General features: G+C 37.5%; 1 protein-coding gene across 1 annotated transcript in view; it reads left to right on the forward strand.

The window, feature by feature from the left end:
• Window positions 1-696: 696 nt before the first annotated feature.
• Window positions 697-26,051, forward strand: part of LOC145987093 (protein FAM117B-like) — a 32,550-nt gene continuing 7,195 nt past the window's right edge. The window contains exons 1-6 of the mRNA XM_083121565.1: window positions 697-1,086; window positions 11,547-11,707; window positions 13,558-13,652; window positions 18,513-18,783; window positions 21,173-21,296; window positions 23,665-23,742. Of these exons, the coding sequence (XP_082977691.1) occupies window positions 789-1,086; window positions 11,547-11,707; window positions 13,558-13,652; window positions 18,513-18,783; window positions 21,173-21,296; window positions 23,665-23,742 (1,027 nt within the window). The 5' untranslated portion in view covers window positions 697-788. The remainder of the gene's footprint in view (window positions 1,087-11,546; window positions 11,708-13,557; window positions 13,653-18,512; window positions 18,784-21,172; window positions 21,297-23,664; window positions 23,743-26,051) is intronic.

Raw genomic sequence — 26,051 nt, forward strand, 5'->3', positions numbered from 1 at the left:
CTGATGGAAAGAAAGATACTCAATATCGATTCTTATCTTCTAAATGAAACTCTGATAAGGAAAATAATTGATTAAGCTTCAAATTATTTACTTTATAAGTTATAAGCACTTTTTCTCTACCACTTGCTATTCGTAATGGAATCGAAATGTTTCATATGCGTTCATAATCGCTGATCTGTTCCGTAACTACACCGAGAATCGAAACCAGGATGATTTACCTACGTGGTGACAACCGTAACCAACATCAGATCCTTGAACAAGGAAATAAAATGTGAATATTTTCATCTTGTCTCGTGTGTTTGAGTGGTATGGTGATTACTTTTTTCTTGTTATGTGTAAAATTTCCAAACAGGAAGTCAGTCCTGTATGCAACATAAATTAGTTTCTTACGAAACGGGTAGTACTGGATTGAAAGATCGAAGGTGCATAAAGTAAGTATTATGCTGAAATAAAGCTGTATCATCGAGTCGAACAGTTAACCTTGAAGAAGAGATTTTAATTAAAGTGATTGTGAATTGTGTAGAGGCAATTCAAATATATACATGTAAACATCTCAACCAACTAGGACCGTCATCTGCATTTACTTGCTCTGGACACGGTTCCTTCTTTTAACCAATAAGAAAACGAAACGATGAGCACGTGATATCAAGAGACCCGCTGAGAACAGCAGAAGATCGTAAGTGACAAGACGTGCGTGAAAGTATCTTGGCAGCACAAGCAGAGTAGTAGAGTAGTTGTGTAGAGACAAGAGTGCTCGTGTACGTTAATGGCTGTGTAATATTGTTTGAATGTGTCATTTTAACGACATATCATTCTGCATTTTTCGCGAAACATATTTCTGTACAACACATGACAAAATGTCGGGACAGGGATCACAACGGGTACGAAAATCCTCTCCCTGCCCTTCTAAGCAAGGCCCTATGAGAGCTACGCTTCCTATGTCTTCATTGATGAGACAAGGGAGTAATATAAGAAAGAGTAAAAGCAACAGCCCAACCATATCTCCGCCATCTGCTTGGAAATCAAGGACTTCTCCAGATGCTACTTTATCAGGTCAAAGGAGTCCGGGTTCTTTAAGCTATAGAGGTATGAGGGACATTTTTATCCTTAAATTTGTCGAATCTTGGTTTGGGGTTAGCTGACTGTCTATAGCAGTTTGTGATCCTGAAGAACAATAGAAGCCTTCACTTCAAGTTGTAAATAATGCAACTAAAATCCTTCTCGTCAAGTTTAATTGCATATTAAGAATGGGAGTTGAGAATGTAGTACATGACATCGAAAGTGGTAGGAAACCAAGGTCATGGCTACAAAAAATAGTCGTATGTAAAGTGCATGCATTTATATAGTTTTAAGTTGTATCAAAATACTGGGAGCTTCAAACGTAACTGTATTAGAATGATGGTGGTTTGTGAACTTTTGCTGTGCTGAATGCAAGAACCAATACTTGAATCGCTTGCTTGTCTCGACCGGTAAACTTCATCTCTTAATGACAGTTAATTGAAATAATTAACGATACACAGCTGATAACTGTAGCAGATAACGATATTTATCAGTGAACTATTATTTGGTATTTTGCGATCATAGAAGTAAAAGTAAAATAACATGTGAAGAAAAAGTCATGCTCCAACATGATCTCTTCGACTTGTATTACTGATTACCAAAGTAGGAAATTGACCCGAGAAGTCAAAAATGGTTTGGAAGTAATTGAATTCGCATATCTGGAATCAAGTAGGTCCGATCATTTTTTAAAGTCCATTTTTTTATACAGTAGTGTAGTTAGGGACTCAAAATTTTAAGCCAGTTTAAATGATAAAAATAGCAATTTAAATACTATCAATAATAAATGCTTGGGCCAAATTGCTGAAGCTACTTCAAATCTATAATAAATCATTCTTTGCATATTGACTCATTTGCCTTATTGTGCATTGTATTCTAATTTTATAATTTTCAGTATGTAATCTTAATTAAGGAAGTGAAATGAAAAGCAGCTTAAGGTGTTTAGAGTAACTCACATGACAGTAAATGCAAGGAAGTTCATAGCCTAGTAAGTTTTCTTCTATCAGATTGCATAAGATCTTTCAGACTTGAAATTTAGCATTGTGAATTCTACATAAATTGCTAATACATATCAAGCAAACATAGCAGGATTAGGAGCAAATTTACAATACCGGAAGTATCTCCAAATCTTTTCATATTTGGTATACTAAGTAATTTTGGCCTCGTAATCACGAATCTGGAGTTAAACTGTGAGGGTCACATCAGGAATTTGGAAAATAAGCCGAATTAATTGGTTTTCGGTTAAGTTTTTTGGAGCTATATGTGCATTGTTTTACGAACTAAATTTTAACTATGCTTGCCTAACCTAATCTAACCTTACCAAAAGTGGTTCCTGGGGATATCAGAGAATGGTTTGATGGCCAATTGCGGGCACATACATTAACGAAATGTTAGTTTTGTAGCACTAGAGCGGAACGTTATTTTACAACTTGTACACGTGCATGTACAATTTCTACATGTCACCCACAAATTTTAACAGCAGATACATCATCAGGACTCTATATTTAGTGAGTATAAGAAGTAGGAAAGAATTTGGAGATACTTCCGGTATTGTAAATTCTTACCCAGGATTTTTATGGATTTTAATATTTCTCAATAAAAATTTGGAAACAAAGTTCCATTTTTAAGACAGACTGATGACTGTAAATTTATAATAATAAATGCACTCTGTGGAGACTTAAAATGTTTTGAAAAAAATAATAAAAATTGTGCTTACAGTTATCACTAATGAGAATTCTGAATAATAGTAGTCAATAAGTATTAAGTAATGACCATGAATCAGTGAATAATAAACTAGGATTGTGAGGAAGTATTCTTGACTTCACATTTGATTTGTTCCATTCTGAATCCTATTGTTAGTGGTGGTTTAAAGTATATTTAAGGACTTCAAGCTTCATTGTAAACAATTCAGAAATCTGTTTCGAATAACCATATATCAGGTATTCAAAGTGGAAGTGTATTAATGAAATTTGAAATAACAACATGCTGCACTTCTTTGAACAAAGCACCTGATTATGGAGTGTCTAATGAATGTGTGTTGGAGCTTTGTGATTGTGGTGAATTTTAACTCTCAATGATCCTGTGGATAAATCACGTGTTTTCATTACAAAATTTTCACATGGTGGCAATTTTTCCGAAAGTAGAAAAATAGTAGGATGTTCCAATTGTGAAGTGTTTATCATCTGTAGTAATAATATCTATGTTAACAGAACAACCATGTTCTGTATTATCCTGCATCTGACAAATAATGTCTTTATCACCAATGTATACTGAATAATGAATATATTCTGTTGTGAGTGCTTTACAGTAAAAATAAATATTCTCCTTTGCAATTTGAACATTTAAACATTATAATAATTGTTTCCAGCGACTGGTATGCAAACATTTTTGGATGGAGGCCCAAAAAAAGTTTTTCTGTGGGATTGCTCGTGGAACTTGACTATGTTAATTCAGGCCTATCTGAAAACTGCCATGTTCATTGAATAAGGGTACAACATGAAGCTTATGATTCTTTATTTTGTTCATTGCTCTTTGATACTGAATTAAATAACACGCTTGTGTTGAAATATCTGGTTATGTCAAAGTACTACCAGCATTGGAATTTCAGAATTGAATTTAAATGCGGTCATACCCTATTTTTTATCATAAACTTAAAATTCAGGGTATTGCAGTTCTGAATTAGTCAGTGGCATTACAGTTCATATTTTATGGTTTCCTGCAAACATGGAATAGCAGATATCAAAATAGAACAAGTTAGAGATTCTTAATGTTTCTTCAGAATTGCAAGACCTTGTCGATAATTGACTACAAGTAAAGAATAATGCAACATGCATATGTATTGATTATGCTAGATGTGTGGACTGAAGTATAATGCTTAGCTAGTACCTCCTCCCCAGCCACAATGGACAAGAAAGTAACTTTTATCCTTCCCCAAATATGAAAACCCCCTCTTCATATTCACTTATTTAGTATGTGATCTTTCGTAATTTTACACAAACATTCAAAAAATACTATTAGGAGAAATTGTTTAAGGATAGTAAATGCTCCTGTGTTGGACTTTGAGGGGGGTGGGAACTCAACTCTTGACTGCACCATGCCAAGATTTAATGGAAAGTCACTCGCATTGACCTACTGACCCTTGCAGTGATGAATATATTGAAGCAAATGTTCATTTCAGTTGTGGGTGTTGAACTGCAGTTCAACCATGGTTCTGTTGACCTAGCATCTATTAGAAAGTAATAGCTGTGATGCAATTAGTTTCACTGATCATGTGTTATTCAATAGAACACCATTTGGAAGGATTGAATCCTCAAAAGGTTGGAATTTGCTTAGCCATTTTTTTCAGTATAACATGGAACATACTTTTTTTTTAGACTGACTGACTATCATGAAACAAAAAAAATATATATATATATCATATCAAAATACTAGTCATACACTGGAAAAGATAAACTGTTTCGACAAAAATGCCCACCGAGCTTCAAAATGGAAGAATAATGAACCACAAAATTGCCCAAATAATGGTGACACTAACTCGTGTACCCTATGAGACATGGTCATCTGCAAGTAAGTTAATTTGACCTTTCAGATGAGACTCGCATGCCAAGGAGCCAGTACCTCCCTATTTTATTTATATGTTTGGTTCCATGGTAGCTCAGTCGTTAGTGTCTGACTACCATGTGAGAAAGACTTGGGTTCGATCCTCGGTGGGGGAGAACTGGGATTTTTTCACCTCAAGTGGCTCTGGCACCCACCCAGCATTGTATAAAGTGGGTACCTGGAGGAAACTTGGGGGCAGCCAGGCGCATGAAAGTGTGGGGCCCAAACTCCACACCCCCTATACACCTTCATGGCATGGTGCAAAGCACAGGAGAGCACTTTACTTTACTGGGAATCCACTTGTCCTCCTGCCCACAATAATAATAATCACTGAGTTGTGAAGATCTTTGTGTCGCTCATTCACTCATACAATAGAGCTGTTACGTAGAAATTTTCAGCAAAAAATGCAGGGTCGACCAGGACTTAAATGGCACGGTATGCCAGAGACCCGGGTTCAAGTCCTGGTCGAGCCTGCATTTTTCGCTGAAAATTTCTACGTACTACTACTTCTGTGTGTGCCTAATCTACAATAGAGCTGCTGCTGTTTTGTTGACATGTCTTCCAGGTTCGCTGACAGTAAGCAACAAGAGTAAGGCTTTTTATTTAGTTTCTAAAATCATTTTTTTACATGAGTAGCACTATCTGTAGAATTTCTCGGATTGTATAAAATTTCAGGAACAAAGAGAGAACATTGCAAGGCTCGTACTCCTCTGGCCTCCCTTTAACTGCAGGGTGACAGCAACACCACTCTTGCATTGTAACAATACCTATGCTTCAGTTAGCCCTATTGTGCCTCTGCAAATGACCCATTAGCATTGTGTGGTGAAAGATAATACATTCAGTTGCGTCTGTATAATTGTACATGACATTGAAATATTAACCTGTTCTTGATTATTGCTATGTTATAATTAAGAGGCATTTTAAAGTTCAATATATGCCCAGGAAAGGTCAATTGAAACTTGACTCAGTTTAAAGTGTAATCCAAAATCACTGTGCCATGTCTCCAATAGAAGTTGAGCACCGGAGCTCTTGATGAATCATTACACCTTCAACATTGCGGAGGCCTTGGCTAAAGTAGTGTTTAAGCAGGCATCTTTAGTTTCTTTACTGTGTTTAAATGCCATTTCATACACTGCTTTTGATCCCAAAATGTGCTCAATTTCTGTACTTATATCTTGATCTCGTATTCACCATAACTATGTCACTGCTCATGTTTTCCCCAAGTTCGTCCACAACAAAATAAAACATGTCATTGATGTCTGCTTCAAACAGTATAGTCATGATGTTTCTGGTGGGGCCCAGTCTTCAACAACAACAACAAAATATAGTATGTTGGAAAATTGTTAGAGGAAATCAATTACAAAATAACTTTCAGTACACCTTCACTGTGTATATTAATTGTAGTTACTGTATTCATAATGTACTACTCGTGAACTAACCATTAATACAATTGGATTGTTTGAAATTATGCAGTTTAGGCCTCCTTTAGATGAATGCAGTTTCTTTGACATTCTTAAGTTATGATCTAATTCTACTGTGCAAAGTGAAGAAATCTTATAACATTTTGATGCCATGTAATATTTCATAGAATTGGTCCTAATTTTCTTATCATCTTGCATAACATAACTAATCGGTAGAGAGGCATGCATATTTCGTTTTTGACGGCAACACAAGATGTGAAGTAATACGCTGTAATGTTAGTTTTACATTTGTCTGAAATGTATGGGGGCATTTTCCTACCATGTTTTGTCATGAAGTGATGTAAGATAAACTCTTAAACATGAAATTTAGAGTTTATTTACTGAAGTGACACCTGAAGTCTAAATTATCCTGTGAGTTATGTAAATTACAGATAGTTGATTAATAATAAAAGTAAAGTAAAGTGCTCCCCTGTGCATAGCGCCAAGCCATGAAGGCGTATAGTGGGTGTGGGGGTAACGCCGCACACTTTCTTGATCTGGTCGTGAGTGGGGGTGATGTGATCAGCATCACGCCCCTGACTGCCTTTACCCCCCAGGGTTTCCCCCAGGTACCCATATTATTTGACGCTGGGGCCGCTTCCATCATTAGAAAAGTTCCCGGATTTGAACCGGCCGGGGATCAAACCCGGGACCTTTAGCATGGTAGTCAGACGCGTTACCGACTGAGCCACCGCGGCCACCTATGGAAAGGAAATGTTTATTTCGTGCAATGAATGTGGTTTTGAAAGTCAGATTGGAGACTTTATTCACCATTGAAACACCAAAGTGCCATTGTATATACTGCTTTTTATCCTGAAATGGGCCTAGTTTTTGTACCGAAATATTGATCTCTTATTTACCACAAATATGTGGCTCTGCTAATCAGAAGAGAGCTCCACTCTGGCCCCCGTGGTGGAGTGGTTAGTGCATCGTGCTACGATTCCAAGGGTCTCGGGTTCGAATCCCGACCTGGGCATGGATATTTACAAGTGTCCATTCATCAATTTCATTATATCATCACTCATCCCAATCTTCACCAAACTAGCCAAAAGTGGCACAAAAAAGCGAAGTAAAATAAACCAAATCAATCAATCAGAATAGAGCTCCACTTCACAGGAGTAGATATAATGACAGCTGAGTGTGATGTACACAGTATATCACATCACATTTTTGAAAGCCAATAACTATTCAACTGATGAGAAACATTTTCTACAAAATGGTTTCAGGTAGAAATTAATGGTACTGCTTAAGTATATACTTTATAGTGCATACAGTATGCATGTGGAAGAATACATTAGCTGTTTCAATTGAAAACCGTTAGAGTTTGAGTTTGCACAATATCTCACGAATTAAATAACCATTTACCCTTCTAAATTACATCTCTTCCTCTTTAAATTGATTAATTATTAGATGAAAACTGCATAACTTGGTATGCTTTTTGCGCTGTATATATTATTTATTATTTTCTGCATACCTTTCATCACAGTCACAAATGCTAACCGAATTGTTACATGAAATGCTTCCGTGTAGAGTATTGTCTGCTCTCAAAAATGCTGTAAGATTTTTGGAAACATTTATGCTATGAAAAATGTTTAAAGGAAATGCTTCTGTCTAAAGCAGCTCCTGCAGTGGTATGTCTTGGCTTTCTTGAAACACTCGGGACATTTCAGACCAGGTGGCAAGCCACATAGACCCTTACAACATGTAACATTCACTGTGACTGGAGACTACAAAACAGAGCGAATGTCGATGTCTGAAGCTTGTCATGTCAATTTGGTATGAAAGATTGCAAGTAAATGTTGTTGCTTGTTTCTTTAGTCTGAAAACTTCCAGACACTTCATCTGTTGTGGTCTAAGACCTCCTACACAGTTCTTACATTTAGCCCTTGAAGGCATTCTTCACCACAGTTTTAAATGACAAAGGGTGGATTTAAATCTCTTAATGGTGATCTGTAGTACACAGAATTGTGGTCTAAATTTATTTGTTGCAATGAAGAAGTTTTTGCATCAGATTAGTTGGCTACTCCAATTGTAATTCTTCCCCATTGTTGGTTACCCCCACACCCCCTATACGCCTTCATGGCGTGGTGCTATGCACAGGGGAGCACTTTACCTTTTTACCCCATTGTTGGTTGCTTGCAAATTGAAATTTTCCAGATGTGTGCTGTATGTTTCACAGTCTTTTGTAAATAACTTTAATTCCTTTATCCATATTTCTAACAATGTGGCAAAATTTTGAGAGAGGCAGTGGGTGAATTTAGCCAATGCTTTGCTATATCCATCTGATTCTTCATAATCAAACTGTTAGAGAGGAAGAAAACACACAGTAATCCAATATCTTCCAGTGTTTGCTTAAGAAAAACAGAATGAGAGAAATGTGCATTTTATCAAGTATTGGATCCCATTGATTCCTATAATATGTCGTACAAAACATCAGTGAAATACAATATATGTAAATGTGATAACTACACCTTAACATTTGTTTGTACAAAGTTGGTTTTATTTACCAAATTGTTGGACCCGAAGCTCAACATGCTGTCTAGATACTGGGAGTGAGTGTGTTCATTAATATTAGATAAATTTGCACTGAAATTTAAGTTAAAAATACAGGCTTGACAAGGACTCAAACATGGATCTCTGACATACAATGCCGTTGCTCTACCAACTGAGCTACCAAGCTAACTGTATTTTTGTATGCAACATTGTGGTACGACTGACAATTCCAACAGGAAAAGCAGTTAAAATTAAAAATCAGGTGAAACCGGGCAGCTTGTCAGCTGTGTTGATGGAGGGAAATTTCCCAGTATGCCAGACAGGTTCAAGTACTGGTCGAGCCTGCATTTTTCGTTAAATTTTCTATGTAGTACACCTCTTGTATCTGCCAAACCTTATGGTTGATACTTTAGTTTTGAATGTTAATACAAGTATTGTGCAAGGTTGACCAAGACTTTTATTTCTAGGAAATATAAAATATAGTACCACAAGCACCAGACTATACCAGTTTTTCAAAGTATTCCCCTGAGCATCCATGCACCAATGCCATCATTGTGGCAGTTCCTTGATTCCTGTGGCTAGATGGCAATTGACTGTTGTTGTAGCCACTGCATTACATCTTTTCTCTTTGCTCCATCTGTCTTCAATTTATTTCCTTTCATATGCTCTTTAATTAACTCAAACAAATATGATAATCACCAAGGGCTATGTACGTAGTGTATGAGCATGCAGCACAATTTCCCAGTGCATTTCGGCAAGAGTTGTTGCTGCCAAATTGTCTGTGTGGTGCCATGCATTGTCATGGTGAAGAATGACATTTGCTGACAACATGCCCGGTCTTTTCTTGAGAATGGCATTACGTATGACACCCTTCATAAATATGCAGTAATACTGGGCATTAATCATGACTTTTTCCCCCCCAAAAAATCCACGTAAATAACAAATAATACCTTGTATATCCCAGTTGGATGTGTCCATGTGGTTCATTCGTCAGCAACTATCCTTTACCAAACTGATGACAGCATTTGTACACTCTTGCCTGTGACATTGCCTGCTCCCCATATGGTGCTTGCAATATTCTCAAAATTTCAGTTGGCTTCAGGTTCTCCTTCACAAGGAATTTGATCATAACACCGCTGCTCTACAGCTACAGAGACAATACTTGCCACCATTTTTACTGGCACTACTTACAACTATATCGGGGCATGCAATAACATGAAGGTACATCCTCTGGCAATTTTATCCAGCTATTTACCACTTTTTTATTTGCAAATGTCTGTCAACATTGAACGACCCTTGTACATACATAAATACTGTGAAATCTCTGTTATACATTTTTAATGGCACTAGCTAAAGTGAAATCTGCAAGAAAATTATAATCTTTTGCCTCACTTGGACCAGAAAACTTAATTGTATCAAGTGGTAAACATGTAAAACCCAGGAACGTAAAATTGGGGTTTTACTTCAAAATATATTTTTATCCCAGGCCATTTTTCAAAAGAATTTGGAATATTTCTGCAATCATTACAGATATTTTTAGAATTTGGATTGTGAAAAAAAATTGTGCATTTTTGTTTTGTTTTTTATTACATATAATTCCAATCATTCTCATCAACAGTAAATAACATGGTAGATGTGAGTTCTCATTTATTACACTGTTTGTTAGACTTTTGTTAGACTTTTTGGAGCGAATGAAGAATATAGATTATATATAGAATATATTTTGTTAATTTTTGTATACTAAATAAATTAGGCCTTCTAATCATGAATCTGTTGTTAAAATGCGGGGGTCACGTGTGGAAATAGGGGGAAAAGCCGATGTAAGTGGAATTTTTTTTTACAGCTGTATCACATTGTTTTAGGAACAAAATTTTAACTAAGCTTATCTGACCTGACCTAACCTAACCTAAACTTACCGGAAATGGTTCTTGGGGCTATCCATGAATGGTTTGTGGGGCTATCTGTGAATGGTTTGTGGGGCTATCTGTGAATGGTTTGTGGGGCTATCTGTGAATGGTTTGTGGGGCTATCCGTGAATGGTTTGTGGGGCTATCTGTGAATGGTTTGTGGGGCTATCTGTGAATGGTTTGTGGGGCTATCCGTGAATGGTTTGTGGGGCTATCCGTGAATGGTTTGTGGGGCTATCCGTGAATGGTTTGTGGGGCTATCTATGAATGGTTTGTGGGGCTATCTATGAATGGTTTGTGGGGCTATCTGTGAATGGTTTGTGGGGCTATCCGTGAATGGTTTGTGGGGCTACCCATGCATAATGTACTGATTAGAAGGCCAAAAGTAGTTAATATACCAAATTTAAACAAAATTCGAGATCCTTTCTTACCCTAACGTTACTGAAAATGGTTTGTGGGGATATCAGTTAAATGTTTGCGAATGAGCACATATTGTAACAAAATATAAGTTTTGTAGCACTAACTTCCTCACTGTGCAAGATGCCATTTTTGTAGAAGAACACTCGAACACCGTTGCCAAACACCCCTAATCAAAGTTCGTCCTCTGTTCCGCCATGCTTCAACGATTAATGATCTTCAAGTAACAAAGCAACAATTAATGCTCTGCAAGTAACAAAGGAACAGTGTGGCAATGCTGTAGACAGTGCTACAAATGATGCAAAGATGGTTCCTATGTTTCTGTATGGAGGATGATCGCGGTAATGAAGAACGTAATTTTGCAACATATTTAGTTGTAAGTGTACAATTTTTTCACGTGACCCCCAAATCTTAACTCCAGATATGTTACCAGGACTGCATATTTAGTGAGTATAAGAAGTAGGGAAGAAATTGGAGACATTCTCTGTATTCTTCATTCTTACAGTCTTTTTTTGTTCTTGTATGCTAGAGTTGAACAATGATCAAAATAGATAAATGTACTTGTACTTAATTTTTCACTTGTACTTATATTTCTTTTTTTTTTATCTTGTAGCAAAGTCGAAAACGTTGAACTCGAGGCAAAGTAGCAGTTACAGCAGTGTGAGCTGCATTCGAAGAACTGCATCACTTGATACCATATATGTAAAAGGCCAGTGGCCAAGGGAAAGTTTTTACATGTACTGTGGTCAACTTTTGGTTGACAAATATACTCAGGTATGGCTTAGCAATCTTTAGGTATGCCTGCAGTAAATATTTATTTCAAATATATATGAACAAACTACTTACAAAGTTGTTTTACTGTAGTAAACGTAGAGTTTTACAGGTTTAAAGTTTTCAGAGTTTTACAAGTTACCTTAAAAGCAGCAGTTTGCTTCCGGAAAAATTGTGCCATTTTGTTATTTTTATGAATATAGAGCTGTTATAATATGCAGTTTCTCTTTCAAAGCTATACTTCAAATTCAAAGTCTTTATTTCTGTGCGCGAGGTTCATCCTGAGGCTGTTCTGCCACCTAGCCCGTGTCATGGAGCACTTTTAAGCTTAATTTCTGATGTAGTAATAGAGTACAATATAAAATTTACGATTTTGCAACAGATTCCTACTATTAATCATAGCCTATATTTGTTATGCATATAATATGGCTAAAATCATAGATATAAAAATAGTGAAAATTACATAAAAATGGTGGCCGCGGTGGCTCAGTTGGTAACGTGTCTGACTACCATGCTCAAGGTCCCGGGTTCGATCCCCGGCCTTTTCTAACGTTGAAAGTGGCTCCGGCGCCCACCCAGCATCAAATGACATGGGTACCTGGGGGAAACCCTGGGGGGTAAAGGCGGTCAGGGGCGTGATGCTGATCACATCACCCCCACTCACGACCGGATCAAGAAAGTGTGGGGCGTTACACCCACACCCCCTATATGCCTTCATGGCATGGTGCTAAGCACAGGGGAGCACTTTACCTTTTTTTTTACATAAAAATGAAGAAAATGAGTTCATGGAGTAATAATCGAGGTGAAATAACCATTCACGTTCTAATTTTATATTAGATAGGTAGAACATTAGTTACCTGGGTCAGCAAATTTTATATTGGTACTGTATACGATGTTGGCAAAAAATTTCATATTTGTCCATCCTTAGCTGCTTTATCATCTTAAGTGTCTGTCTGTGACTCGATTCATGAGCTTTTAGTGCATCAGTATGTATTGGGTGTACAACAACCACTGTACGTAAATTATTTTGAGCCTATTATCTTGTGAAGGAAGAGCAGTGCACTGCTGTTTGAGATTGTGAACCTATGTGTCAATTCCCATTATCATATGATAATAGATCAATTTTGACTGGCTGACCCCAGTGGCGGGGGGGGGTTAGCACATTGTGCTACAATGCCAGGGGTCCCAGATTCGAATCTCGGCCTGGCCATGGATGTTTGTGAGTATCCATTCATCAATTTCATGATGTCATCACTCATTCCCATCTTCGCAAATTAGCCAAAAGTGGGACAAAAAGCGAAGTAAAATAAAGCAAATCAATCAATCAATTTCGACTATGATGCTCTGGCAAGTAGAGGCCTGGACCTGGTCAGACGGACAGGTTTACCAGTTATACCTTCTTCACTTGAGTAAGTCACACTCACCCATGCCAAACTCATGCGCACTGTTCTCATGAATATTCTGGGACCATTTTCTACATCTATAATGTATATTTTTTTTACTTACGTTGCTTTGAGAGACAGAATCTTCTTTGCTGACTTTGTGTTAGTCATCCTCAGTGGTCGGGTTAGAAGGGAGACCCAGGTTCAATACTATCCTGATTAATGCTGTGTACATTTGTTTTAATTATAATATTTACTAATGAGATCAATTTAAGTTAATGATCTAAGATATAGTTACTCATTTACAACCAAGTTTATCTACTAATGTGACGTGATTAATACTTTCCTGATATGTTCTATTTGCTGATAGTATATGGATGACTTTTATTTCATTGTGCATGGTCTCAGTTAAGGTAGACGGACAGTAGTTGTTTTATAGTGTTATTTGTACTGGTCTAATTTACCTTGCAGACACCTGAAGAATGGTTAGCTGAGCCAAAGAAATCCCATAGGTACCTGGAATCATGTGGAACTGAAGATAAACTGGACAAGTACATAAGACATAGGTACGTTTTTTGCCTCACTCTTAATTGCCTTTTAGCAAACATCCATGGCAGAGTGTTTAGCACTTCATGCTATGATGCCAGGGGTCCCGGGGTTCGAATCTCAGCCTGCGTAGGTGTGTTCTTGAGTGTCCATTGACTTCATCATATCACCATTCATCCTCATCTTCACGATTAGCCAAAAGTGGGAGAAAAGCAATGCTAAATAACAAAAGAATTCAAATATGTCATATTGATCCCACCAAAAAAGAGTTGTGTGTCACAGAGCTTTCCCAGCAATGAATGATGATGATTGAATTGGTGAGCTAGGTTCAACCCTTTTCCAATTGGACATGCAGTTTGTTAGTCCTGGTTCCTTTTGAAGTGCATGTCTCTTGAGCAAAATTCTTAAAATTTTTACATTACCATATGCATACTTGTAGTGGCAACATATATGAGAAAGAGACATGAAAGAAGATACATACATGGAATCATTTACAATCCTTCAATGTAATCTCCTGCTGCTGTGTGAACATGTTTCCAAACATCTAGCAGTCGTTGGATGCCATTGATAGCTCCCGTTCGTGCCAGTGTGTGCAGAGACTGCCCTGTGGCTGTGATGATGCTCGGGACGTCTGAAAAGCGTTTCCTCCTCAGCGGTTCCTTCATCTTGGGAATCAAATCAAAGTCACAGGGACTGATGTCAGGAGAATAAGGTGGGTGCTCCAACACCTCCCAACCTCATTGTTGCAGTACGTACTGCACCACTTGTGCTGTATGACATCGTGGAGAATGATGGGTCCTGATTGCAGGAGATGTGGTCTTTTGCCCCTAAGAGCAGGGCGCAAATGGTCACGAAGCTAACTGACCTGATAGTCTGCATTCACTGTGACACCTTGTCTATATATCTCGTCAGTGGCAATAATGCGAGCAAGGAATGAGTTACCTTCCAATCACCAAGGTGCATGCTTGCCCATTCCCATCTGTGCCATTGCTGAACTGCAGAACTTCTGTGCCATTGCCATTCAGGATATGCAGTGCCAATTTTGCCGATAACTTACGCAGACCGAGGTCCTGAGTTAGCATCTGGTATATAGAGGATGGTGAAATCTTCAGTTTATTTGCTAATTCACTACATGTCCAATGCCGTTCATTCTCCAGCAATGTTCAAAGTGCATCAAGGTGGTGTGGATCTGTTGCCATGCGAGGATACCTGCCACCATGTTCTTTCGCAAGCGATTCACTACCACTTTCAAATTCCTTGGCCCATCTTGTAACGGTACATGGTCCCCATATGCCTCACGTAAGCCCTTGTGAATTTGCCATGCATTCCTTCCACATGCAACCTGAAATTTGATGAATATTCGCTGTTCTTCACGCGGGAACATTGTTCAGGGCGGTATTATACACTCGCTTCACTTTAATGTCTTCAAACTACCACACGACAGTACTATTCAGCACCAAACACCTAGACACGATCCGTAGTACAAGACTAAACAAGACCCGATCGTCATTTGTCCCAGCGACAACTGGCAAGTGTATACCAACAGTGTTGCCACTACAAGAAAAATGGCCCTCATATAATGATGGCAGTAGTAGAAGTGAAGGTTTTATGATCTTATTTTGGTCATCATGATGATTGTCAGCAGGTATTTTGAGAAGTGCTAGTTCAAAACATTCAGGGTTAAACAGGTTAAAAACTAGAATCCTGACTAACTTTTGTCATTCACATCATACTAACTGTTGATGGTCTGCATATTAGCCCACACCTCTATGCCAGGTAAATGTTCCTGAAGAAGATCATAGTATACATTAAATGAAAGCAATAAAGTTACACACACAGTAATCAAGCAGTTGGATTGTGGTGCTGATCACACACCTACACTATGGCTGATATCTACACAGGTGCCCCTTCATAGCACAGTAGATTGCTAGGAGATGATATCTTTTTAGTCTTTGTGCAGTTTTTAACAACTAACTTATATTACATGCCTTATTATGGTGAATAGATATTTGGTATGTCAGTAATTGCCATGGTTTGCCCCATTAATAGACAAATCATTTCATACTGTTGTGTGGTTTTTAGCATACCCAGCTGTGACATTGGAAAAAACCCTTTATAACATATATGTTGTAAATGTTCTGGCCAAGGTTGCTTTTTACTCTGTAGCCAAGAAGTCTAAGGTTAGTTTTCACTCAGTGGCTTTTTTCTTACAGTTCACAATAGGGCCTTCGCCCCAGTAGGGTGTGGGTGGATGAGTTTTAAATATCTGGGTTCCTACTCTTAAAGGGGAGAGTCAAGTTCAGCATACAGTTGGAGAGAGCAGTGTGGCTAGTTTTTGCTTGTTAGTGCCATTACTCCCGTATGATTAACTGTGGAAGAGGGTTAGTGCTATGTTAAATTCCCATAGCACTAATTAAACATACAACACTTGATGAGAGAGAGGACTGCATCCAGACTCCTGTGTGATAAATTGCGGGAGTGGGTTATCGCTATGATATATAGTGTGCTCGTAGAACAACATCCATAATAGTGCATTTCTTGTAATCTAGAAAGAGAGAACCTAGAGCATGATGTACTGGAAGTTTGTATAAATGGAGAAGGGGAGAAACATGTAAATAAATTGTTCGTTATACTCCGTGAACTGTCATTGTGTAATTCGGATAGGTTGTATGTGCATGCTAATCAGCAAGGCCTCCCCGATGCTGCAGTGGCGGCGTTATTGCCTTGTAATCAAGGTGTTCGATACCTGGTGTACTCACATAGTGGTTCAGATCCCACTTTAAACTGTAGGTCCAGTTCCGATTAGCCTTACTATGCATAAAATGGACTTCAAACACCAAATCAATCAATCATGCTAATCACTAAGGAGTGTAAAGTATGTTGATGGTTCGACTACATATTAGAAACCCCTAGATAAAAAATAAACTGCCAGCCTGGATCATGTAAATCAGATATAAAGTAGTGTTAAGCTGATACCAATGCTGATGTTTTGGTATCAGGGTATCGGTAACCATCAGCTGAACTTTTTCTACAGATACCATTGTTCTTGAGTCGCTAGATCTGCGGCCAAGAGCACCATTTGTTCTTTTCAAGAAAAGTTGGTTCACCCTTCCTTGTGACAAGTTGGAAGGCCAGCACAAGAAGTTCTGTAGTTTTCCGAACAAATCTCCCCCCCCCCCCCCCTCTCCTGGAAAGCAGATGATTGATAAGATCAAAGGCATAGACAAAGTGAAAGCTGTGACCAAATTTCTCGAAGGTATGCATGGAAATAAAAGAAATCATCCATTTCCAATTCCTGCTTGCACAAAAATAGAGATTGTGGTAGTTGGTAATACTATGGAGTCACCGTACGGCAGTATCTGGATGCAACTTTTCGAAGGATCTGGTTCAGTAGAGAAGGGCCAATCCCGTGGCCTGCAAGGTGTCCCGACTTATTTCCTGTCAGTTTTGATGTGTGGGGTACATGAAGGCCTTAGTTTACGCAACATCAGTGCTTTCCGTGGAAAATCTCAAACAAAGAATCATTGATGGGACTGAAGAAATGCGACGCTCTTTCACTTGAAGAGTAACTAGAACAGAAGTAAGGAAGAAGGTTCGGGCATGGATTCGACACAGAGGAAAACATTTTGAGAAAGACTTGTTAACTAAATCCATTATTGCCATACAAACGTTCTTTCATTTCATTGTTCTTTCAATTTCCACTTCCGCTCTACTTGTCCCGTTGTTATTAAACTTTTTTCCAGATTTTTTAATTTCTTGTGAACATTATAATATGTCGTCGGACAGCTGATAAAACAAGGAAGTTTTTCTCGTGGTTTGTACGCTTAGTGTCTTATTGATATTTTGAGATTTTTGCTGTTTTTTGGTAAGCAATTTCATTGAAAATTTAAACATCGAGTACGTTTTGACCTGCTCTTTGAAAATGTTCGGCGCTTTTGATTGTTTTACTGTTCATAAAACATTGTCAACATGTTGGCATGACATACAAATTAAAACAAGTTGAATTCGATCAGCACTTTTTTCTTATTTTAATTTTGAACCTGGAAATCGGGAGTTTTTCATCAAAATCTAATAAATGTGGAATATCTCGAAAATGGACCGACTTGATATAAGGTACATTAGTGTTAAATTTGTTGCAAATTCGCTATACTATCATGCCTTCAGAGGAATACGTCGAATTTGAGGTAACTGTGTATTTTTACGTCGCTTTTCTCCCTCTCCGGTTAACCCAAACAACAAGAATAAATAGTGTTTACATGAAATTAAAGAAGAGACACAATCCACCGATTTTTTGGTGTAATTGCAACATTTAAAAAGTCTTGCAACATTTCAAAAACCAATTTCTTTGCATCCTCTGGGTCTAGAGAGAAGTTCACATGAAAAAAAAAATAGCAAATACCACACGACATTGTAGTGTTATACTGCTACATAAGAATAATTTGGAAGTTATTTAAAGTCATTAAAGAAATGTGATGTAATGAGTTAACTCAGTTAACTAGCCTTTGTTGTTTTAAATTGGAATTATACAAGTATCGGCATCAGAATCGGTGAAAGTATCAGCATTGGTTCAAAGTTGTACCGGCTCAGCCCTAATATAAAGCAATACAATAAGAGTTAAAAGTAGTTTTACTGGTGGTAATTTTTCAGAATTATTTTTTTTATACCAGTTATCTTTAAAGTAGTCAATTGTTAGTACAGAGTTCTGATGAAAAATTATCTTTCCATATGCTACAGGTTAACTGGATTGCTTGAACAGTAATGGGCTACATAGCAATAATTTATTCTAATAACATAGCAATAATTTATTCTAATAACATAGCAATACTTTATTCTAACAACAAAACTACTTTCTAATGCTATTTGTTTCCCCTTCATTCCAGATTACAGAGAACAAACAAGGAAAATAGTAGGGAGCGTACAGCTTTAATGCAGCCAAATCCTGTGCATGGTGACCACTCAGTTTTATCTAGCTCACAAATTACTTCACTATGTACTCCCACGTCCTCACATCCAAAAGGTATTCCCATTCCCAACATTCCAAAGCCTTTAGTGCCTCGCATGAGGAATTCAATAGAAGGTTTGAATCAGGAAATCGAGAGGCTAGTTTTGAAAGGGGCCTCTTCACAGGATGTCGACAGAGAAGAAGAAAAGGTAATAGGGTACAAAAGTTACTTTTTTGTCTGTATATTAGATCTGTGTTACATGATATCTTACTCTTTTAGTAAAGGGTAAAGCTGAGCAGAATTTAAAATTTAGTCCCTGTAGTAAGAAGCTGTTCAATGAGGAATGTGGGTTAAATTTTGTTTTGAGTTGGGCAGTACCATATATAGGGCTTAGAAGTTGATAAAAAATCATTTTTTTTTTTCCTGAGCTTTGGAAACAATGCTAAACCTGGTATCAGTCAATTTCCCTTCATTTGAAACCAGAAAACATTTTGCATTTTTCAGTACTTTTTTCAGTTTTTATTGCATTTTTCTTCAGTTTTGAGGGCCTCCCCCATGGTGCAGTGGTTGCGTCATTGCTTTGTAATCAAGGGGTCCTGGGTTCGATACCCGGTGGAGGCACAAGTAGTTCGGATCCCACTTTAAACTGTAGGTCCAGTCCCGATTAGCCTTACTGTGCATAAAGTGGACTTAAAACACCAACTCAAACCAAACTCTTCAGTTTTGAGGTTTATGTTGCTCTTTCCCTGTTGTTTCGTGAATTTTAAATAATTTGGTGTAATAAGTTACATATATTTAAATTTCCTGGCATGATCTCTTTTAGCAAGTTTGCTATTATTCGAAAATATGTACAATGGTAAAGCACATTATTTTTAACTGGAATCTTTGTCAATGGATTAAATAATTATTTGTGGTAAATTTATTTTCCTGCAGCAAATTTAAAATAGTTTTTGTGAAGCCTACGTTGGGGTCTCCTTCGTGACCAGTATTATCGCTTTAATCTGTGGTTTTAAACAGAGATTGGTCAGAACAAAATAAAATATAAAAATATAATCTACTGTACTCGAAACACAACTGTATCGTTCAAGTCCCACTCTGAAAGGAGGTGGATGACTTGCACAGAAAAATCTCGTGATGTATTTTATGTAACCTTGAAGTAAAAAAAAAACACAGTAGCACTTATTTGTTTTCCCCCTTTGCTTCATTAGTTTGAACCACCAAACAAAGGATTTTGTAGAATTATTCAACCACTTTCTTGTAATTTATGAAATATTAATGTTTTGATTTTTAAGAGCGAATATTATTTTTAGGTCATTTTTTCAACATTTTTTACATCAACAACCTTCGTAACCATATATATGGGATAATATCAATTTAAATTTTTCAAATACCTGCAAGTGTCTGTGCATCTTGCAGGTTCCACAAAGTGCAATAAATCACTGCAAATTGCCTATTTTACATTTTGAATTAAGAGTGGATTTCATGAGAATATTACAGCCATTTCAAGCTATGTGAACCTGCATATTTTAAAGCCAAACTCTTGTAGATTGATGTGAAAAAGTTGCAGTGCCATTTTTTTATTGACATTTATGAATATTCTAAACCATAAATCTTTTCAGTGTTCAAGTATCAGTTGAAATCGGTAAGAGTATTGTCATTAATATTGTAGTAACCCTGGAAGCAATGTCTATGAAATCTTATCCATCCAGGAGGTACAGAGACGAGACTTTTGTTTGTTTCATCCAGGCACTATGTAACAAAGAGCACAAGTATTCTCCCCCCCTTCCCTCTCCATCCGTCTGTGCCAAAAACAAATTACATTCAGTGTTATGTAAAGGAAACTAGTTTTTAACATCTCTACCTCTTTTAGGTTATTTGTATCTGAATATGAATGAATGATAAAATGTGTGCCCATTTTGGTGTGTACCTCATTTTGTCTTTGTTGCTTATCTTTAATTTGTGAACCGGTGTGTGTATGTGGTGTCATTCTGATAGTGCCTTTTTTTGGGTTTTTACTTACAGGAAGCTTTCGAGTAGATCAACATTAGTGCATTTGGGGAAAAAAAGTTTCAACACTATAAATATACTGTATTTACTTGACCACCTTGTGAATAAGCTGCATCCTTGTATTGTAATCAAGATGTTATTGTTAATTGAGGCAGCTGTGAGTTTTGTCACTGCATTTCACATGCAACAATTCATACAATAAAATTTATTTCACTCATTTTATTAACTAATGTTAAATGGCATAAATACAAGCAAGGCTGATTCATGATATAAGATGATAATGTTTCTTCAGCACTTTGCCTTCAGTTGGCTATGCCCATGTAAGCTGCATAATCATTTTCTACCACATTTCCAGTAAAAAAAGTGCATGGGGTTCTAGAATAAATATGGCATGCCTGTTGAACTGTTATTCTGGTTACGGTTGTGATCTAGGAGAAATGCCTGTAGAGTGTCAAAATGTTGAGAAAATAAACATAAACATTTCAACTAAACTTGTGGGAACAACATTGCAGAGGTTAATATTTTTAGTGTATGTAGTTGTAATGTTCATGTTTTCTCTTTCATATTCTGATTTATATTTCTTTTCTCAGACATGTCAGCCAACTCCTGAGGGGCATAGGGCACCATTAGCGGATCTCCTCAGGTCAACTCGGTCAGTCAATACACAAACGCCAGGTGCTGGTCGGGACTTCACGGAAAGCTCACAATCCTCAGGTTTGTCACATATACCGAGTTAACATTTTAACGAATCAACATAATTATAGATGTACAGTCTGTACAGATGTACAGAGCTGTACGAATGTGAGAAAAATATTCCTATCTGAGACCACTGACAAACCCATGTCTCCAGTGTGGTTGAATGTACTACCAACTAGATCACCTGACTGTAGTCAAAAAAATTACAAATCATAATAAAAAAAGGGGAGGGTCTGGTTGAAGAATAGATGAGTAGTTTTCATTTTATGCCAGGATTAACACAAAAAGAAATAGAAGAATTTCAGAGGCATAGACGTCTGTCTGCCTGTTGAACCACATTATGACTTCTTCTTTCTTCGAAGCATTTCCCACCGAGATGTTTCTTTGGTGACATTTGTGGTGAGGACCCGAACATTGTTGTGAAGCAGACAGACACCATGTGCCAACATTCCCCTCCTTTTTGGCCTCTCAATGCCATTCCAAGGTCTGACAAAAAGCAGTAGCATTAATTGTTGTGCCAGGAGAATGCCTTGTATGTCCAAAAAAACAAGTCCTGTTTTTTTTTTTATTGAAGCATGTGGTGGTAATCCCAGTTCATTTCCATTAATAGTGGTTCAGACACTGATCTCAGTCCTCTGCATGGCACATGAGAAAGTTCAGTGCAGAGCCCATCCATTTCATTTTGTTTCTGTCCATTAACATTTTGGATACCCAGCATGCATTGTACCCTGTGGTCTTAAACACTTTGATAACGAGGTCCAATTCTCTTATTGTCAAATGCAGATTTGTGAAAATTTCTTCAATTTTGTGAAGGTTATCAGAGATAGCTGACCACCCCTTTCTTTATCTTGAACACCAGCCATGTCTCCTGAGAACTCGGTGCCAGTTCGTCACATTTTGTTGGTTCATAATGTACCCATAAACATCAACAATTTTTTATGTGAATTTCTACGGATGCTAGACTTTTGCATTGAGAAAGTGTATGATGGAATGCATCGTGCGTTTGGTAGGATTGTGGATTGGTGCTGCCATTTCAAACATACACTTGTTACTTGGTGTATAGATCGACCACAAGGAAAAAACCTTGGGATGAGAAGTCCCCGTGCAGCTTTCCCTTCTTTCCTCCACCTCGGGCCATAAGGAAGCATGGTCCACTCTACCCCTCTCCTACTTGCGGGGGTACGGTGCACAGGAGTCTCGGGTCTGCGCAGGTTATTTTGCTCGTGGTTCCACTATAGCATTGCCGAACAAACATGCAGAGAAAGTATAAGGGTTGAGGTCAAAGCCAGTGTGGCCACATTGGAAAACAAAAATTTCCCTTTGATCTACGTGGGATGTATCTACTTTTTGGATATGCCTCATAATGCTTACTCATTCATTTATTTACTCATTAATAAAACTGCAAACATTATTAATGGTAAATGTGGGAAGATTGCATAACTGTGTGACATGCATACTGTATGCATACCCAGTACTGTATGGTATTGCGATGACATACAGCATACCGGGACAAGCTTCAAGGAATTTTAGGGTGCCAATGAGTCTCTAACCTGTGTATATCTTGAACTGCACATGCTACGTTGAAAATCCAAGCACTTTAGATTGCAACTTGCCTATTTCCAACAATTTTCCCCCGTTTCTTTTTCGCTATGTGCACTAATAACAGAGTTGCTCATGGGAACGGACTTCGAATTACCTTATATTTCTAAGAACTATGAATATAAATATCGGCTTCATGTACGGTTCAAACAATATTGTGTGTATATTTAATTTTCCATTTCTGTTATACTTTTACTTTTGAATTATATTAATTTGACTATCAAAATATGTTAGCATGCTTTACCTAACCTACCATAACCAAACCTAAATCTATCGTAACTCCGGATCCCATTGGCATCCCTTTTTTAAATTTTACAGTTTTGGAGTAAAAATGTAGGTAGGACATAATTTTTTGAAAGAAATTAAGACTCATTTTTGAGAAAATGCCTACCAAAATTTTGATTACACCACCTGCAATTGTTTTTAACTCTGACAGATTGCCATCTGAATCACTTCTATAGATGCCCTGATTGCCCAAATATTGCAATTTAAAGTTAACAAGATGTTGAAAAAATTGTCAAAATCATACATTTTGCACCCCTGTAATTTCGGAAATACAAAATACCGTATATGGATCTGCAATTTTGCAAATTATCCTATCTCAGGTGGCCTGTTCAAATTCCAAACTAACCAAAATATGTGAGGTTGAAAAGTGCTTCTTCATTGGTTGACTTCACATGGAATGAGCCAAATGCATTACTCATGACTTCATGGAATGTTAACCATTTTGTATTTGAGTGAATCCTGCAATAACTTCATGTTGGTACATATTTATATTTTTTTATAGGACCCCCATCTCGTGAATCGGTTTCTCCACCTATACCTGGGATAATGGACACTTCACGACCTCCCAGTGATTTACAAGGTACAGTAGTGATATGCAGACTATGCATTTAATGTTTACAATGCAAGAGAACAAATGCAATGAGATAAATTTACTAGCTTTTATTTGTATTTTTGAATTTTTTTCAGCCACTGGATATATTATTCCAAATTTTAAAAAATCTTTAATTTACTGCACTTCTTAAACCAGTTGCATAGCCCACCAGCTGTAAATACGTGGCATGGGAAGAAGGTAAGAAGTGAACAGGGGAAGAATTTTTTTAAATGGAAAAAAATATCTTGAGCAAACCAACACGAGGTTTGAGCTCTTATGCTTTTACTTTATTGTATCACTTGTTTCATTCCTATCTTCATTTTGTCTGAAGTTTTCGCAATTCACATCTTAACAATTTATTTGATATACTCTGTCCTGGTATTGCCATTCTATTCTTCCTGGATGATCTATTTCTGCAGGCTTCTCTTGCAATGTGAATGTCTCAAAACATTTTAGTTTGTTTCTCTGTCCATTGGATTTTTAACATTCTCTTCTAGCATCAGATTTTGATGGCTACCTTTCAGCTGTCTTACGTTTTGCATCTCTATACTTTGCTCCAGGCAAATGCCTTTAGGAACCTCTTCGCTGTTTCTGTGTTCCTGGAGGTTGTCCTTTAGTGGATGGAGTCTCGCATGCTTGGAAAGCCTCTGCAGACGGGATTTTTTCAAGCGCATGCTATCAAACGTGCCACAAATTACAAAAAAATCGTAGTTTGGGAAGTAATGGTAGAGAGATGAAATTAGTTTTGTTTTCTTTCTTAAATACAAAGATTTTAGTGGAGGTAAAATTGTGCCTCCCAATAATTAGTGTTAAAAGAAGAAGAAAACTGACACTTAAAAAAATTGACAAATGGGTCATTCCACATCAAATCAATGCAAAAAACTAAGATTTTGACACCCACCAACTCAGATTTCAATCAGATTTATAGTTGAAAGAAACCCCTAAATTTTTTTCACTCTTATCTCAAACGGTTTTCATTTTACAGCACTTTGAAATGTCATTAAATCAGCGTTGTCTCACTCTTGAGACGCTCAACACAAGATACCCTTGCTTACATTTTATTTCTTTTCTCCTTAACCAATGATCAGATCTCTTTGAAATTTTACACGAAGTTCAATGAAATAATGAGGATTTCAGAAAAAAAAACATCAGCACTCAAATATTTTACAAATGCTTATAAAAAGACTAATAATGGACTTGTAGCCTAATTTTTGTAGTGGAAAAACTAGGTTACGAAATCCGAATTTTCATCATGTGGGTATGATGGAACCAAAACAGGGTGGTGAGAGACCTGGAAAACCGAGAAAAGTCGGGGAATTTGAGGTGTCAAAACAAGTCAGGGAAATGTCTGGGAATTTTGTCGTGACTAACTTTTTTTTTTTCTTCTTCCCTCCATCTTTCGTTATGGAACAGGAAATCTTATTGCTAAGTTTCGGCCTCACACTTTTAGGTCTCTTTTATGCACAACACAACCACGGTGCCAGAAACTAGTGTTGGCAGGAGGAGGGAGAGGGGGAGTGAGAGAGAGAGAGAGAGAGAGAGAGATAAATTTCCGGAGGGGCAGAAAAATGTGTCAAGCCTCTAAATATTACATGGAAAATGCATTGAATTATCATTTTTTCTTGTCCGTATGGGAGTAGTAAGGAGACAGAACTGTCAACAGATGGAGGGGATGGGAGCGGGTGGCGCCGTCCGATAGTTGTTGGACATCGTAGTAAGGCATTTTGTTGGACAAACTGAAGGAACATGGAAACAAATAGGCTCCATTGATACATACGATTTTTGTCGAATATCGCCACCCGACAAAGTATCTCACTACAACATGGTGACAGAAATTGCATGCATGGCACTGGTATGGAATTGATTCTTGTTGGATGTCTTCGGACTGCAACATCTAACAAAAATCGCATGCATAAAGAAGATGATCTTTAGACTTTGGACTGCAAATATGCTGCTGGAATTGTATTCCTCTTCTGGCTCGCTTCACCTTATTTAATGTAGCAGTGCTTACGAAGGTTTTCTTTTCATCATCCTGACGTATTACTAGTTTCGCACAAGTTAACATACGTTTACAATGACATTGCACTATTCTTAGATATCAAGAGCCTCCCCAATGGCGCAGTGGTAGCGTCGTCGCCTTGTAATCAAGGGGTCCCGGGTTCGATACCCGGTGGAGGTACAAGTGGTTCGGATCCCACTTTAAACTGTAGGTCCAGTCCCGATTAGCCTTACTGTGCATACAGTGGACTTAAAACACCAATTCAATCAATCAAACAATCTTAGATATCGAAGAATCC

This window comes from Lepisma saccharinum, chromosome 4 (assembly GCF_977018435.1).
Source record: "Lepisma saccharinum chromosome 4, izLepSacc3.1, whole genome shotgun sequence".
NCBI classification, from domain to species: Eukaryota; Metazoa; Arthropoda; class Insecta; order Zygentoma; family Lepismatidae; genus Lepisma; species Lepisma saccharinum.